Raw genomic sequence first — 18,302 nt, forward strand, 5'->3', positions numbered from 1 at the left:
GTTCGGTAGCGTTTTAAAACCTCATGATGGTATCCTTCGCTTGTGTCGTTAGACTTGTAGTTACAGTTCTTGTCCTTCTGAGGGCGGTAGCACAGAGAATGAGACGAAGAGGAGTGAAAAAAAACAAGACGAGGAAGAAGAAAACGAACGCGTCGCTCCCGCAGCCAAGTCAACGCTGGAGTGTTTTGTTCTTGATGTCGCGATACTTTTGGCCGAAGAATTCACACGCAGATGAGGCAAAGTAGCGGAAAGTCACGCCGATAAAACAAATACTCAGTGCTGTCGGGGTGCGAAAAGCGGAACGACCCCCTTCGAATGTTGTATTTTGGTGACCGTGGAAGGTGTTGTTAATGCACAGATTGGTTACACTCAACCCAACAACCACTGACGGGCAGTTATACGCGCGCGGGCTTTCCTTCCTTACGTAATTTGCCGTGGTTATATTAATGTTAATATTCATAATTTATTTCTAACCGGCTTTGGACGTCTGCTGGGTCAGTTCACCGGGAGGTCGTTTTGAGCGCCAAAAGGGACAAGCTTTTGACCTTTCGTATGATGTCACTCCCGGCAAAGCTGAGCTAACGTTAGCACGCTAACGTAGCTAGCTAAATGACAGACTTCGGTGATGCCTGCAGGTAAGTTAATTATTTTTATTTTATTTTATTTATTTTTTGGGTGTGGACGGGCTTCCCAAAATGACTTTAATTTCCAAGCGTAAACGCAGCGTCTCTCCACACGCTTCATAACTTTACGTCATAGTGACGTCACGCCCGCTTCCGAGTGGCCAAAGCTTTCGCATTCTCGATGGCGCCACTTGTAAACTCTTCCATGGACGTGACAACTTTTTTTTGGGAACCAATGTTATAGATCGAATAAGGAAACAAAACTTCAAATTTTGTCAATATGTTAAGAATTAAGGTAGTTATCACGTTTGAAAGACTTCGTTTCCAATTCAAAACAATGGCATGACCTATGACCGAGTGTTTTGAAGTGGTATGCGGCTACAAAGAGAAGTATTTTGAGTCTAAATAAGCATAGGAAATTGCTGTGTGTGCCGTAAAAGACATCTCTGCAGTCTTTATGTTTGTTGTACTCTGTCATAAATTTTTTACAGTGTCAGAAATTCAAATTCAGATTTTTGAAAGCATACATTCAAGTGTTATACTCACATTTTAGAGAGCTGAAGCCATATTAACATGGTAGATTGAGTCTGTTGCCTAGTAACCTAATAAAATGTAAAGTGAGCGTAATCTGGAGTCACTCTGCGACTCGGATCATTTAGACGCGGCCTTTTCCTTTCACATTACAGGTGAGAATGCCTGGACAGAGACCCAGGATGGATTGGATGAGACATTTGAAAAGCCAAATAAGAAAAAGTCCAAGAAGAAAAACACAGATAACAATGAGAGCATTGTGGTAAGGCATTTTCCTTGCATATTTGTCTGTTGTTGGCTCGTCAAACGGAACGGTTCGCATTCTATGCAGTGGAAACATACTGGTCGACTTCCAGTAGCGGTCATACAAGAGTTAAAAGAAGTTGACCTTAAAATGGTAAAAACAACAAAACAGTTGAGTGTTGAACTTTGATAATGAGTGACAGTGTTTAGTCTACAAGCATTCGTCATCTTGTAGAATCTATAGGCAATTATATGCATTTTGGGGTCAACTATTCACTATTCCAGGCAGCAAAAGCAAAAAGCAAAACACTTGGATCCCATTAACTGAGATCTAGCAAAATTTAGTGAAGTATTTACTGTCAGCACAAAAGTTTTCTTCCCCGGACTTTTGCTGTGTTTTCCCTTCAAAAATGCTTCTCAAATGATTTTCCTCCTCTCCAGCTTCAGACTTTCAAGAACCTCCGTCTGAAGAAGGGCGGGGAGTCCGATGACGACGCCGGGCCCCAACAACGCAACGGCAATGAGTGTGAAACAGCCCCAAACGTCAGCAATGAAGATGACACGCCGCCATCGAAAGCCAAGCGGAAGACTAAGAGGGAGCTTCCAGGCCGGCCTTTGCCCGACAAAGCCGCCGGCTCGGAAACCGATGGCGTACAGAGGGAAGCGAGCCGCGGGAGTAAGAAGGGCAAACATAAAGATGACGACAAGGATGGCGAGGAGCTTCTGCGGGAGTACCAGCAGCAGATTGTGCCAGAAGGTGAAGAGACTCACGGCAGTGAGGACCTAGTGAAGAAGAAAAAGAAGAAGAAACTGAAATCAGCCGCCCCGGAGTCGAATGTTGGGTGAGTTTCAATTGTCTGACTTTGATACATTTTGCTCTTTTCATATTTCATATGAACACTTTGATTGATTGGACTTCTGTCCATCAGCGATCATGACCAGGACGGTGAAATGGAAAGTGACTCCAAGGAGAGGAAGAAGAAAAAGAAGAAAAAGTCAAGTAAATAATTCATTTTATATTATGCACTGTTTGACATTCCCGCTCCGCAGCCACTTCGTCCAGCTCTTCCTGTTGGAATCCCAAGGCGTTCCCAGGCCGAGCCGGAACAAATCAGCAGGGAGGCGTCTTTAGGAGGCATCCTGGTCAAGTGCACCATTTAAATCTTTATAGGCAAAGACAATATTGATGTCGGGAGCAATATAAGCACCGAACCTACCAAAAGAAAGAGTGTTCTCTCTCTCTCTCGCTCTCTCTCCCTCTCTCTTTCTCTCTCTCGCTCCCGCTCTCGCTCTCTGTCTCTCTCTCTCTCTCTCTCAATTAGAAAAAAAAATGTTTCTTGTTTGGCTTTCCATGAACTATGTCACTTTTTCTCACGATCGCGACGCACACTTTATTTTGGCCACAGCTGACATAGTTTTGACCGATCTTTTCAGCGTCAGAAGAAGGAAACGCCGATGATGTGCCAAAGAAGCCGGGCGGCGATGAAAGTGGCGGCCTGGTGTTGGGTGTGTATGTGCACCGAACAGATGGCCTCAAGACAGACCTGCGCATCTCACATCCCATGGTGAAGGTCCACGTGGTGGATGCCGTGACGGGTCAGTACGTCAAGAAGGAAGACAGGTAAGAAAGGGTCCTATTTAAGGTACACACGGGAAGTATTCACAGAGCTTCTCTTTCTACACATTTCACAGCCTTTTTTCAAAATGGAACACGGTACCATGTGTTCCATTTTTTTTGCCGCCATAAAATTCTACGCACAACACAACATTGTTGATTCACCGCAACAAAATATTGCGCTCTCAAGCGCCATCAGTTTTGGATGGTAAAATAATTAAAAAATAAATAAATAAATAAAAATACAACTAATTAACAAAATAATATAAATGTTTCTTTTAAAAAATGAAAGCGAAATACATGAGCTTGCAAGAATGCCCTTTGTGCAACTGAGCTCAATTTTGCGCTTCATGGCAAAGGCTGTGATTTTTCATTTTTTAATTTTCTAATAAATTGTCCCCAAAAAGAAAATCCAAATTTCACGCCATTTTTACAATTGTGTTGCATGTAATATTCTGACCTGCACTGTATATCAAGACGGATATGTTCCACAATATTTTTCCTTCAGCCATCGTCCCGTTTCATCGTTTTACGAGCAAGACACCGTGGACCACATCCTTCCCATCATGACGCAACCCTTCGACTTCAAGAAGAACAAGTCAGTCGTCCCCGAGTGGAAGGAGCAAATCATCTTCAACGAGCCCTTTGTGCACTTTGTCGGGCGGGACCCAGAGAGCCCTAAAGTTGTCCTCTTCTTTGAGGTGACCCACACACAAAATGCTCCAGCATGTAAAACTCAGAGCCGTGGATAATTGGTTGTCTTCCTTCATTTCTTTCTTCCTTTCTTCTGTCCTTCCTTCCTTCCTTTCTTCTGTCCTTCCTTCCTTTCTTTCTTCTGTCCTTCCTTCCTTTCTTCCTTCCTTCCTTCCTCTCTTCCTTCTTTCCTTCCTTCCTTCCTTTCTTTCTTTCTTCTGTCCTTCCTTCCTTCCTTCCTTCCTTTCTTCTGTCCTTCCTTCATTCCTTCCTTCCTTTCTTCTGTCCTTCCTTCATTCCTTCCTTCCATCCTTCCTTTCTTCTGTCCTTCCTTCCTTTCTTCTTTCCTTCCTTCCTCTATTCCTTCTTTCCTTCTGTCCTTCCTTACCCCCTTCCTTTCTTCTGTCCTTCCTTCCTTCCATCCTCTCTATCTTCCTTCCAAGATCCTGGACTTTCTCAGCATGGAAGAAGCCAAAGCCAACGTTGATGTTGAGATCAATGAGCGAGGGTTCCGAAAGATTGCATGGGCCTTCCTGAAGGTATTTTCTTCAATCCTAGTTGCTCTTTAAAGGAGACTTGTTATGGAATATATCGATAAATCAATTTGAGCTATTTGCACACATTATTTCTTGAGTGATCTCCTGCGCGTGAGTCAGCAGGATTTTAACAGCGCACCATTCAACTGCGGGTATTACGTTTTTGAGCGCTGATCATTGTTAGTGTCTACCGTGCTTCCAATAGGCGCATGACGGCCGTTGTTCATTAATCATCAATTTTCGGCATATGATTGGTCATTTGTTTTGTTTTTTTTTTACGTTGAAGATCTTTGTATCAATGTAGTTAAGCTATTCAAGGGTTATGATTAATTATTTAAAATATTTTTTCGCTTGAGTGCTCATGCCCAGGTGCCAAGCGCTCCAAAATTGAAACAATGGAGCATCACGACGTTCAACAATCTGAATTTATTCATAGCACACTGCACAAAGAATTTGATTTAAGGCGAGTTTTTTTTCCTCACACTCCTGGAACACCCAAATCTGGCCATTAAATAAATAATTTGTGCACACATGAGTTTAATTGTTCCAAAAATTTGCATACGTCTCCTTTTACTTATACATTTAACCCCTTGTTTTTTTTGTTTTATTTTTTTAAACTTCAGCCAGTCGGCGCCAATGATATGCTGAACACCGGCAGCAAAATCCGCCTGCAGCTCTACTGCCCGCCCACTTCGGCCAAGAGGCAGCCTCACACCATAGAGGTGGTGGAGTGGTGGCGCCGTTACCCTCGCGTTAAATACGCATCCACCCTCTACGTCACGGTGAAAGGCATCAGACTACCTCAGCACGTAAGTAAGAAGACAAATAGGTTTGTGTCAGCCATTTATGGAAAAATGAACACATCCCTCAAATGACGGTGGTGCGTTTAAGTAGGTCTCCCGATCACAAACATGCTCAACCCAGACGAAACTAAGGTCCTACCCAACATACAAATTCCCTTTCACCAAAAGTAATGCGCATAGATGATTAAGCAGTCGTATGTGTAATTTATTTTTAGTGTGGCAGTTAGAAATGGATCCAAATTGAAGGTCTAAGCACACCAAATGTGGTCATTGTTTTGAAATCCATTCAGGTGGATCCAAGCGTGCGTTCCATGATGGCGCTGCAGGAGGAGCGAGGGAGCACCTCCTACAGCGAGCTGCAAGATGACGCCACCAAGAGGATGATGTCCCCGCCACACGCCGAAGGGAAGAGCACCCCAGCATTAAAGTGGAGCAGAATTCCCGGCCAGGTCAATGTCAATAATGCAGTGGAGTCTTGCAATTTGTGGGGGGTTAACATGAGTGATAGACCGAAATGCTTTTTTTCAGGGTCGATACAAATTAGTAGTAGTCATGGAGGTCGATAACCGCTACATCAAGCTGATATTCATTGGTTAAAAAAAGGGGTAAACGGTGTCAAAATTTTGAAAAATAGAAACGCCAAAACTTGACGTAGTTTAAATGTCTTTGAGCACATGTTTATTAAGCAACTGATTTACAACATGTGAAAGATTTTTTTTTAGAAAATAGAAAACTCCATTTCAAAAGTCTAACAAAAAGTGCACTATGCTCCCAGGCTGAGCTGCATTTCTCATTGTTCAATGAAAGCAAACATCTCTTTAAAGTTTACTACGGAAAATAGTTTTCTATTAGTTGTGAGTTGTAGTAGACCGTAGTCCGTTGTAGTGCGTGTGACTCGTGGTGAAAAAGCAAACAGGCAACTCACTGCTGATTGGTTGCTACCTATTGCACAAAGAAACAATCAGATGGTGCTGTGGGCTGGCCAATTGGCTTCTGCAGGCAGGGCCACCAGCACAGCAGCGAGAGGGAGAAGGGAGCTGCAGCGAGACAAAATAAACCATCTTTTAATTTATCGCCCTTGAAAGTTAAAAAAAAAAAAGTAGATGCCCTGATAATCTATCACTAGTTAACGTAGAGACCAACTCCCAAAGAAAATATCAAATATTTTCAAATATTAAGGAATTCAATTTTTAAGTCAATTTGCCATCGTACAACTGCATGTTTTCATCGAAAAACCAAAATTTGTCTCTGTGACCCCAAACATTTCATTAGAAATGTTCGCTTTAGATGGAGCAAGACGTTTGGGCGCCACCTTAGGACACTTTACAAAGAGCATACTTTATACTGAGAAATTACAGACTCGAAAATTGCCGTTGATTGTTTCTAAAAAAAAATAATAATAAAAAAAATGTTGGGGTGTCCAGGATTAATTCCAGGCTTTCTTTTGAAGGTGTGTCGGATTCCCAACAAACCCGTACTGGCCTTCCGTGGCGGTCAAATGGGCTGCTTGACGGTGCTCTTCTCTCACGCCGGGACGCTTCTCGCCACTGCGTGTGCCGACAGAGATTTGTTCCCTGTTGTAGGTGAGTGACATGCCGTGCAAAAAAAAATAAATCTCATCTACATTTACGTTAATCTTCACTCATATAATAAATGTCATTTATGTTTCAGTGTTTGAGATTCCCTCTGGGAAGGCCTTGGCTGCCTTCAGCGGCCATCTTAAGATCGTCTACGAACTCTGCTGGTCCGCCGACGACAGACGTCTTTTGTCAATCTCGTCCGACGGAACTGTCAGGTACGATGCTCACGCTTAACTTACTTGTGTGAGCAATAGTTGAGGCGGGCATTCTTTTAATAGGATACATCCTATTAAGACGCACTGTCACCATTTGAGGAAATGATTGATTTATCATTTGAGGTGAGGAGTTTTTATCAATTGGAGAGACGGCTACCATATAAGGAAATTTTATGAATTTGGTTAAGGTTTTTTTTTTTTTTTGTTTTTGTTTTTGTTAAATCAGATGACGCTTTGGGGCATGGCATCTATTGGTACTAGAGAATGAATTCCACTATTTGAGGAACGGTGGTTGACGCCTTTCAAGAAATGAAAGCCCAGCGTCTGTAAGAAGGGTTGTCACTATTTGAGGAAATTAGTTATTTGTGATGAGGTGTTTGTTTTTTTAAATGAGCAGACACACCCGGCTGGCTTAGCGTCCATTAGAAAGGTCACTATTTGAGGAAGATAGTTTTTAAAAGCAAGGTGTTTTGTTTTTTTTTGCGCCAGTGGAGCACGCACCTCTCAATTAATTGAAGCAGTGCTTCCATTGAGGAACGGTGACTATTTCAGAAAATATATTATTGGAGGTGAGGTGTTTTTTCCAACTGGATGAATGATTTGGACTATTTGAGGAATTTTATATACATATTTTTTTTAACGTGAGGGTTTGTTTGTTCAAGTGAAGGGCACACCAGCAATTAATCGAAGCATTACATCTATTTGAGGAATGACTACTGTTTGGGAAAATGTCTTGTTATTTGAGATGAGGTGTCTGGTTTTTTTTTTCAAATGGACGACATCGCCACCAACTATTAAATGAAACCATAGACATGATGACTAGTGATAGATTGATGTGCTTTTTTTCAGGGCTGATACAATACCGATTATTAGTAGTCATGGAGGCCGATAACCGATATTTATTAACCAACTTTAGTGACTTGCAACCTATTAAAGCCTTTTTAGAAATTAGAAAATAGACAACTTAGTTTTAAAAGTCTAACAAAAAGTGCACTGAGCTGCCAGGCTCAGCTGCATGTCTTCTAGTTCAATGTAAACAAACATCTCTTTAAAGTTTACTACGGCAAATAGTTTTTTATTAGTTGTGAATTGTAGTAGACTGACATTTATGAACATTTCGGCAAAGTCTGTTTCCCTTCCTTCCTATGCTTGCGGGACCTCTCCCGTATATGCGTGTGACTCGAGGTGAAAAAGCAAACAGGCAGCTTACTGCCGATTGGCTGCTACAAGGAACAATCTGCTTCTGCTGGCAGGGCCACGAGCACAGTAGAGAGAGAGAGAGAGAGAGATGTGTATGCTGCAGCAAGCCAAAAAAAAACAGCATTTAATTTATCGGCCTTTAAAGTTTAAAACACAAGGCCAATGCCGATAATCGGCAAAATGCCAAATATCGGCACAGCTGATAATCGGTCGATCACTAATGATGATCCAATAATACCGCATGGCTCTGTCACCTGATTTTGCAGGGAGTGGGATGTGGAGCAGTTCCTCCCGACCGCACGGAAGGTTCTTCCGCACCCATCGTTCGTGTACTCGGCCCGGTACCACCCGGCGGCGCAACATCTGGTGATCAGCGGCGGCTACGACTGCGTGGTCCGAGCATGGAGGCTCGATGTTGAAGACGTCAACGGCCAGCTCCTGCGCGAGTTTGAGGCCCACGGCAGTTTCATCAACACCATCTGCTTTGACGCGGAAGGTAGAGAACATTTTACCATAACGTCATTTGTACTTCCGGGTGGCAAAACCTTAGGACAGGGATGTGTGACTTAAATGATGGAGGGGGGCAGTGCTACTTAGGGGCCACGTGGGACTCCTTAATTCCTAGAACCCCCTCGCTCACCCCCCCTCCCCCCAAAAAAAAAGCACATCAGGGGGCGCAGTGTATCTATAAATTGAAAAAAAAATAATTTGTGTGTGCGTTGTGTGTATTCCACTACAGTGTCCACTACATGTTTGTAAAATCTTGGGGGAAAAAATGTGGATATATTCGGGGCGCAACACATTTTTGTCATCTTTCCACTTGAGGTCGTCAGTCACTTTTCTCCCGCCCGGAAGTAACTTGACGTCTTTTGTTTACAAACATTACAAAATGGTCTGTTGGATTCGATGTGATCGGTTTGGATCATGAACGATGTTGGTGTTTGCAAAACGTCAGGACAGAGGATGTTTTCGGCGGACAACACTGGAAGTGTCATCATGTGGAAGACTTCCGTAAGCGACGACGAGCAGCAGCCTTGGCGTCACTGGTGTGTGGAGAAGGTAAGAGACATGCTTTTAGGCCAGCCAGGGCTGGGCGATGAGGCGTTCACCCAAAATCTTATTTCTGATTTTCATTTTTTTTCCCCTCTTTGCATATAGAAACAAACAAACAAAATAATATTGACATTATAAACAAGTTTTGCTTTTTTCTTTCTCTTCTCAGCTTGATTTTCTACTGATACAAAAGAAGCTTTGAAATCTCTTTTTTTTTTTTCAGAATGTGTTTTTTTCTGCATTAATTTCCTTTCCAGAGAAATGATGAATGCATTTTTTTTTTTCGGCTCATGGGAAAAAAAATAAGCGCTTCCTCTTGGAAAAACAATTGTTTTTGTCAAAGCATGTATTTAAAAAAAAAAGATTTCATGAACATAAAATGAGCCATTAAACAGCATAACTCGACTGGTCCATTTATTTATCTCTTGCTGTCTTTTTCTTTTTTCACGTAGCATCGTAGGCAAGGCGACTTTGGCATAATATTCGGAAGCACATACCTTGGGTCAAGATAACAAATAAATGGGCGCAAGGCTTCTCCTATCTTGTCATGCAGAAATTTCATCTGCACTTCATGTAGACTTGTACTTAAAGACGAGTTATGAACTATAGAGCGAGATTAAAAAAGAGAAAAAAAAAGAATCGCCTCGCCCTGACTAGCGCACACGTCAATCCTCGCTACGCTCAAAACGCATCATGTGGTCGTCTTCCAGATTCACACGGAGGCAGACCTCCAGGGGATCCCCATCAACATGCTGCAGGTGCATCCAAACGGGCGCTGCCTCCTCATTCATGCCAAAGACAACACGCTCAGGAACTTGGATCTGAGAATGTAAGACTGAAGTTAACCATTTGGATTTAACACTCTTTGTCACACAACAGTAAAAAGATCATAAACTGCAGTGGGGGGATGGCCGCGCAAACAAATGTGCTTGAATTACAATTCATAATCCTCCAAAACTGATGTTCCCTACCACTTTTTTTAGGCCGAGACCAGTCCGAGTACTCAATGGGGTGCGGATGGCCTGGACTGGCTTTCAAATAGACTGGCCGCTCTGGAAAATACACACTTAAAATTCACGATTCACCCTGGTACTAACAAAGACCTTATGAGTAATCTGTCTCAATTTTAGATGAAGTGATTTCAAATGCATGAAATTCTAAATAACTCGTGGCAGGGTGCTCTTAACTGTAAGAATACTTGATGTGTATTTGGGGAAGCCTTTATTTGTATCAAATTATTTTTATAGTTCATTAATTGGAAATGTCGAGGCTATGGTTATATTATTTTTCAAACGTAATACATACGTAATACTATACATAGAATACTGTATATTATTTAAAAAAAAAAATCCTCCGTACAGAAAAGTTTTTACCACTTTGATTGGTGATTTGGCAAACAAACAAAAAGCAAAGGAAATATTTTTAATTGTACAAAAAAGACACATTTCTCCCCCATGTTAAAATTGTTATTTCGAAAAGAAAATCTGATAATTAGGAATGTTTGATGTAGGGCTGTAACGATAACTCGATATCGATATGTATCGCGATAGTTGTGTGAGTGATATCAATAGAAAATGTTATTGATAAATAATCGATCAAAAAAAAAACATCAGGGCAGATTCTACCGATCACGGCCCAAATCGTCACAAACTCCCTCCCATTTAGGAAATAGAACCTGAGACTTACGCATCCGCCGCTGAGCTAGCGTGACTCAAAACAAACAAACAAACAAAACGGCCGACTTGACGAAACGTCCCTCAGTTCCACCACACGGGAGCTCTGGAGAAGAGAGGCAGGCTTGCTTTATAGTTAAGCCGATAACAAGCACCCTCCTTGGACACGCACGGGGCCAAACGGCCCGTAGCTCCAGCACACAAGAGCTCTGTCGCAAGGGAGGCGGCGTGCGTTATACATTTTAAAATAAAATAAAACTCATCGGAATTCAGCCCTTTTCCCTTTTTGATTTTCAAAAGTTAAAAAAAAATATCAATAATAATAATAATTTGATATATCGATATCAACCGACATGACATACATGCGTCACGATATAGTTTTCAGCCATATCGCCCATCCCTAGTTTGATGCCACTACTCAATTGAGCAGTCACTAATACGACACTAAAAGCTGATATCATTATTACCGTATTTTCCGGACTATAAACTACGCTACTTTTTTCCTCGATTTTGAACCATGCAGCTAATACAACGGTGCGGCTTTTCTGTGGATTTTTCTTTCACCGGTAGGGTGCGCTCTATAGTTCAGAAAATACTCTATATAAATCTTGATTTATTTATTGAGTTTTTTTTTTTTTCTTGGGTCTGTTCTGTTTTGATTTATAAAGTTGTTGCCGTGTTAAAAGGCACTGTTTTAACAATCTGTTGATGTAATTAACCTAATGTAGCTATTTCTTTTCCATATTTTCCATTCTTCTAATTTCTACTTCATGATCATAAAACGGCCACAAGTTGAGTACCGATACCTCGAAGAAAGGCTGGTATCGACAGTGATAACAATACCTGGTATCGGGATTGGCCCATCCCTAATAATCAAACAATAACCACATAACAAATAGGAATCCTTTCGTACAGTATAAACAGAGAATAGAAAAAAAATAGCCTTAGTATTTATTAAACAACATACTCAAGTAAGTCACTCCAGTGTTATCGTCACTGTTGTAGTGTCGATGTTTGCGTATAAATTCCTATGCGGCCTACTTGGGCAGCCATCTTGTCAGGACCCTCTGCGACTCGCTCGAACCCTAACCGTGATACGTTTTTTTTTTTTTCACGTCTTAGTATGACAATGAAAAAGTACACGGGAGCCACCAACCAGCGCGAGAGGATCAACAGCACCTTCACGCCGTGCGGCAGCTTTATCGTCTCCGGCAGCGAGGACGGAATGGCGTACGTTTGGAACGCCGAATCCGGCGACCAGGTGGCGGTGTATTCGCAACTTTGCTACAGCTCGGCCTTGTGCGGGGTGTCTTTCCATCCTCACGAAAACATGGTGGCCTTCTGCGCCTTTGGGGAGAGCCAGCCCGTGCAACTTTACCTGCATGACCGCAAAGGTACAACCGGCTCCTCTGGCCTTCAAAAACTCACGCATTTAAAAAAAACAACAAAAAAAAAACACTGTAATAGAAAGAAATGTTTTTCTCTTTGCGGCTAATGTGAAAGTGGTTCAACGTAAGTACAATAATTCAAGAATTAACATTTTAAAATGTTCAACAATCGATTAGTCGCCCAGCCCAACTCAGGCTGCTACTTTTGTTTCTCCACAATCACAGTCACTCAATTTTTTTTTTTTTTTTTTTTTTTTTTATTTATTTTTTTTTTACAGTGGCCCAATTGGACGTGCTCGGCATGAAGGAGTTTCGGCCGGCGGCAAACAGGCCCGAGCCGCTTCACAGCATGCCGGCCTCCCTCTCCATGGACCAGTTGAATCAGGCTACCAGGCTGGCGTTGAAAATGCAACGAGTCAAAGAGCAAATGGATTCCGTCCTTGTAAATATCCAGAACAACCCCGTTTTAGATTTTGTAATACATAATTTAACTATGCGGGGTTTTTTTCTTTTTTTTTTTTTTTGAAGGATCCACATCGCACATCTTCATCTTTTGAACCAGGTATTGCTTTCTTTGCTGGTTCTCAAAACCAGACCCTTCAATGTCTTAATGCAATTATGTCGCATCATTCGGAAAAGCGTGGACAGCCCAACCAGTCAAGTGAGCCAATTGCCAGAGGCGGCCATTTGCAATCCGTCTGTGAGTTCTCGTCAGTATTTGAGGCCAATCGGTGTCGAGAACGAACTTACCGGTACCACGTGCAGGTGTCGCACTCCTGACACACAAACAAATTAAACAGAAAAAAAAAAATCAGTGTTGTATAATTTTCAGTCCCGCTGCCCTCAATTGTTTTTTCTTCAAAAATCACCACACTCTGCGTGTGTGTGTTTCTTTAATTTTCTTTTCTTTATTTGGCCGCGCGCCTGCGTGTGCCGTACAAAATATGTTGTTGACGCCCATTGGCCGTCGCTGAGAAAGGACGGACTGGGCCCAAGTGGGTCGGCCTGAAATATTGACTGGAACCAAGTGACGGACTGACGATGCCCACCTCTGCCAATTTGTCCTCCCTACCTCAGCTTTGAGACTTTTAAAAAGCGCTTACTGTATATGTTGGCCTAAATCTGCCATGCCCGCATCAATCCAATTCTTTTTTGGAGCAAAGAGTGTACGACATGATTGAAGTCCTGTTTTTGTTTTTTTGGGGGGGGGAGATTATAGTACCGCAGTATTTAAAAAAAACTTTAAAAAATTGGGAGATGAAATAAAATAATAAAAATAGTCATCTTTTCTACAATAAAAGGTTACATGAATAAAGTAGACTTTATTTGTTTAATTGATTTGATAAAATATAACTTTTTGATCATATAACTCTTTGCTTTGATTTGAAAATCTTTAAATGACCATTTAATTTACACGTGAGAATATTACTGAATTCTGACAGGATTAGGACTTTTTACCTCGACAAAATGTTCTTGAAAAGGTTCAACTTTTTTTTTTTTATCATGGTATTATTTTCAATACTCAAATACTTTTGTTTATTCTAACAATTAAAATTTTTCATTTCGTCTCTCTGCGACAGGAAGGAGCCTGTTTTCAGACGTCAGCACGGTACATATTTTCATTTTGACTTCATCACCTCTGCCAGTCCATTCTGAAGGCTACGACATGCCGTCACTCACTGGCCACTTCATTAGGCACACCCAATTTTTATGAGGCTGCACAGTTGTGATTGACACCGTCAATTTTATTCATTTAACAATGTGGTTTTAGTAGCTGGTATGAGATTAAAATCCCTGCTCTCAATGAAGGTCAAGTACGTTATTTACAATTTCCGTGGAACTAACGCCTCCCTTTCACCCTTTAGATCAAATCCAACGCCTCGCTTCCGCCTCTCTTGGGCGGTTTCAGTCCAATCGGGCTCCATCGAAAGGGAACGTCGTCATCCCGACTTCAGACGGTGAGGACGGCATCTCATACATTTGAAAGGAAACAGATTTTGACCAATCGTGGATGTGTCTGGTAGCTAACAGTTAAAACAGTTGCAACATGTCTGCGGTATGCTTCGTTTTCATGCAGTGTTGTTTTTGGCAGGCCTTTTAGATTTGCCGTATTTTCCGGACTATAAGCCGCTACTTGTTTCCTCGATTTTGAACCATGTGGCTAACACAACCGTGCGAATTTTCGGTGGCTTTTTCTTTCACCACTAGGGTCGCTCTATAGTTCGGGAAATACGCGAAATAAATCATCATCAAAGAACCACGTTTAGCTCGTCATCGTCTCGTCATTGTCATGGAAAAAAAGGGGCGTTATCGAAATCGAAATTATGCCCACCACTCGCTCCTCTGTTGTGCGATCAGCAATACTCCTACGCTAATCTGATTTTCCAACAACATGAGGCTTGGAAATGTAGAATCTTTGCCAAGTCATGGGTGCAGAAACTCTGTTTGGGTTGGTTATTATGTAAATTAGCCGGCCTGTTATGTCAAATTTTGGTGAAATTCAGAACGGCTTGCCCATGCATTGAGAAATTGGCAGACCACTGCGGTTATATCTTGTATTTCCATACAACAATTAAAAAATGTATTTTACATAATGTCCTGCATACTTAGCTGCTTAATATTTGTCATTCCACAGTCTCTTCCAAAATATGAGCCCTCGGTGGACTCGTCACAACAGGTGGTAAGCGTCCACTGTGACTTGTGCTAATAGTGCAAAATGACTTTTGTTCAGTGGTGATTCCCTGCCATGAGCGTCTCTCTCGCAGGTGGTGTCGCTGTACGACTACAAAGCCAACCGCTTGGACGAGCTGACGTTGCGGCGCGGCGACGTCATCCGCGTGCTGTATAAGGATAACGACAGCTGGTGGTTCGGGAGCCTGGCGGACGGGCAGCAGGGCTACTTTCTCGTCGCCTACGTCACCGATCCGAGTACGTCGTCAACCGTGAACCCGTTGATTGCGTGTGACGTCTCGCGTACTGACCGCACACCGCGGCCACATTCAAAAAAATCCGTCCGCATCCTTTAAACACATTTAAACTTACTAACGCACACTTTGTCAAGTATTATGAGCATCTATTCTCACTCACTCACTCTTAAAGTTTCAAATAACATGCCACATGTGCTCGCTTCAAGCAGTCTGTCACACCCAGTTGAGGTTTACTGTAAAATTCACGCATAAAACAAGACAAATATTGGATATAAGCACCAAAATGGCAATCAAACCGTTTGATTGTGTCTGATAAAAGCCTGTTAGCCTAGTGCTGGCATATAAAATGAAACACTATTGATGGGCTGTTGGGCGGGGTTAAAGTTGAATTTAAAAATATATTTCCATCAATTGTGGGTGGATGTGGAACATGTCCTCGCAAAAAAAAAAAATAATAATAAATGACGCTATTAGATGGCATTGTAAGAATAAAATGGTCTTGTTCTATGAAATGCGTTTTCATGGTGACGTGCTGAGCTGTTTTGCGCTCGTAGGAGACTCTGGCGAAGAGGCGGCGGTGGCAGACGCGGCCGTGGAGAGGACGACACCAACCAGGGTGAGTTGATTTCACAGTGCGTTTGTCACCATGTTCCATTTATGTTGAATCCTTTCTCAGACAGCCTCTGCGATCTTCGCGGTGTCCTTGTAAAAGTCAAACAGCGGCGTCGCGAAAAGAAAAGCCACAAGATGGCAGCTCTTGATAGCAGATGACAGCAATCATTTAGTGAATGCTCATATTGTATTTTAAAAATAGTTTCTTAGAGGTATGGTGTGATGATTATGACACAGACACAAAGGTAACTTCCGCAGAGTCCGTTTATTGTAGTGGTTGATTAACTTCTTTAGTCGTCAACTCGCCCGGTCAACAACGTAAGGAACATTGACATGATAGGGTGCAGCGACACTCAACGTCCACACGGTGGTAGTGCAACACCACTTGTGGTGTTCTATACTATTTCTAGTTGCGCGAATGAAGTGTAAAATGCTAACGGCTTTTTTTTTGGGGGGGGGGCGCATTTCTGTGTTTAGTTTAAAAGGTCTGACTTTTTCCTCCACAAAATAAAGGTTTTAATTAACCTTTCAAAATGGCACTTAACCATTAATAAATATGTCATCCCGTGCTATTCCCAAGATTTCAACTGCAATTACTCCTTCCGGGGAACTTCGGTTTCTCTCTGAGCCCACCCTAACCGACACCGAGCCAGAGTTGATGGAAGCCAAGTAAGTACCATATTGTTTTTGAAGTGATCCTTCTTTTGTCCTCATGATTCGAAACACCTCTCAGTTGTGATGCAATGCAGTTGGAACACCAACGCAAACCGATATAATAAAAACTCAAGACAGTGAGACCTTACTATTAGGAGCCAAGCAAAAATTTGTGAAGAATGTTCATACCTGACTTATTTTACATATTGCTGAAGTGACTGCCCAACGCCGCCAACCTGAGCACTGCGCAACCGGTTCATTACAATGGCAAAATGTCCGAAAACCATGATGCATTCTCGCCAAAATTCATGTGGGCTTGTATGTGCTAGTCATAGGCTAAAACAAAACTCGCAGTTTTTTTTTTTTTTAATTTTGTCCACGTCGTAAGATTGCCTGTCACTTTCGTGAACATTACGTCACTTATTGTACAAAAAACAAATGTGTCCGGTTGTCACCAAATTTATGTGTACGTGTAAATGTCAATCGTAGTCTGAAAATATTAGAACGCAACTCAGAATACTGTTGATCAGGGGTGTGCAAACTTTTTGATTGGCGGGCCACAATGGGTTCTAAAATTTGACAGAGTGGCCGGACTAGGAGCAGATGGATGGAGTGTTTTGCTAACCTCACGTTATCTGAGAAAAAATATAGTTAATTTTAATAAAGTGAATAAAAGCATTTCAACAAAATATCTGTCTTTGACACGCCACAGTATTTAGAAAATAAAACATAAACAAGGTTTATTCATTTAATTTTTGTTCCAAGTTCGGAGGGCCAGATTAAAACGTTTAACGGACCACATGTGGCCCCCGGGCCGTAGTTTTCCCACGCATGCTTTAGATTATATTCGCGTCCAATGCACTATTAACGCTGAAGACATTAAAAGCAATTGACAGTTAAATGTTCTGCCTGTAATTTGTTTTTGTTTGCTTTTTTTTTTTTTTGCAATTAATCACCCATTTAATCGGTTACCAGAATTTTATTCTGCCAAATGTCAAAATCGGCCTAAAAAAAAAATCCATCCGGGTCGAGCCCTATTCATGAATACATTTTTCTCTTGGTGCAGAAAGAAAAAGAAAGTGAAAAAGAACGTGAAAAGGCTTCCACCACCACCACTCCCTGCGTCATCACAGGCTACGTTTTCCGACCCGGACGTCGGAACCGAGTCGGCCGACACAGTCCGACCCGCTCGTCGGCCACTTCCGAAAAGACCGACCAAGAAGCCCAGCGTTGCTGTGCGACTCGACCCATGACGGTACTTTTTTCTCGTTTTTTTTTTCTCGAGCAGACAATCACTTTTTTTCTATTCTTTTTGTAGAAAATGTCAACTATCTTGACGTTATTTATTATAGCGGCTGAATTTCTGGACTGTGGCACCTCCAAAGTGCAACACAATGCATTGTTCAGATTTCAAAATTATTTTCCCCTCCATATGAAATAATAATTTCACGCAACTTTGAATTTCCAACTTCAGACGTTAACCCAGTGTGTAGTTCAACTAAAATTGGTCTATTCTTACCCTCTGCTAATTAAACGGTCAATGATGTTTACGCTAGCTGTTAGCCACATGCTATCGAGGTTAGCGTATACTTGATAAAAATAATATAAATAAATCAATATGATTGATTAGAAATTCATTATTTTCTACTGAGCGGCTAGAGCATACTTTGCTATGTGGCAGGAAGTTTTATTTCCTGTTCTATGGTTATCAGCGCTTGAGCTACGACAGGAAATCACACGGGATGTTTTTGAAATTTCCTCGCACTACTTTGGATGCTGCACTCTACAAATGTATTACTTATACATTTCACGGCCAAAGAATTCTGACAAAAATGTGTTATATTAGAGTTTTTTTTTATACAATATTAAACTTTTTACCATCATTTGAGTTGCCTTTGTTATCTTTTACAGTGCATCCGATAACCAATACTTTTTTGATGCGCTGTACATTAAAGT

At 41.7% G+C, this 18,302-nt stretch overlaps 1 protein-coding gene across 1 annotated transcript; it reads left to right on the forward strand.

Moving 5' to 3' along the window:
- Window positions 1–153: 153 nt before the first annotated feature.
- Window positions 154–18,006, forward strand: ahi1 (Abelson helper integration site 1). Its single transcript, XM_088310149.1, has 24 exons — window positions 154–635; window positions 1,310–1,416; window positions 1,839–2,239; window positions 2,327–2,397; window positions 2,832–3,018; window positions 3,521–3,713; window positions 4,149–4,244; window positions 4,865–5,050; window positions 5,335–5,493; window positions 6,495–6,627; window positions 6,716–6,839; window positions 8,306–8,535; window positions 8,995–9,098; window positions 9,803–9,921; window positions 11,888–12,159; window positions 12,432–12,595; window positions 12,682–12,715; window positions 13,734–13,762; window positions 14,019–14,111; window positions 14,789–14,833; window positions 14,919–15,081; window positions 15,635–15,696; window positions 16,273–16,361; window positions 17,413–18,006. Exons 1-24 carry the CDS (start codon window positions 626–628, stop codon window positions 17,597–17,599), a joined length of 3,258 nt encoding a protein of 1,085 aa, XP_088166275.1. The 5' UTR covers window positions 154–625; the 3' UTR covers window positions 17,600–18,006.
- The last annotated feature ends 296 nt before the right edge of the window (window positions 18,007–18,302 follow it).

Source organism: Idiotropiscis lumnitzeri, chromosome 1, assembly GCF_059441095.1.
Source record: "Idiotropiscis lumnitzeri isolate Australia: NSW breed Sydney's pygmy pipehorse chromosome 1, RoL_Ilum_1.0, whole genome shotgun sequence".
Classification (NCBI taxonomy): domain Eukaryota; kingdom Metazoa; phylum Chordata; class Actinopteri; order Syngnathiformes; family Syngnathidae; genus Idiotropiscis; species Idiotropiscis lumnitzeri.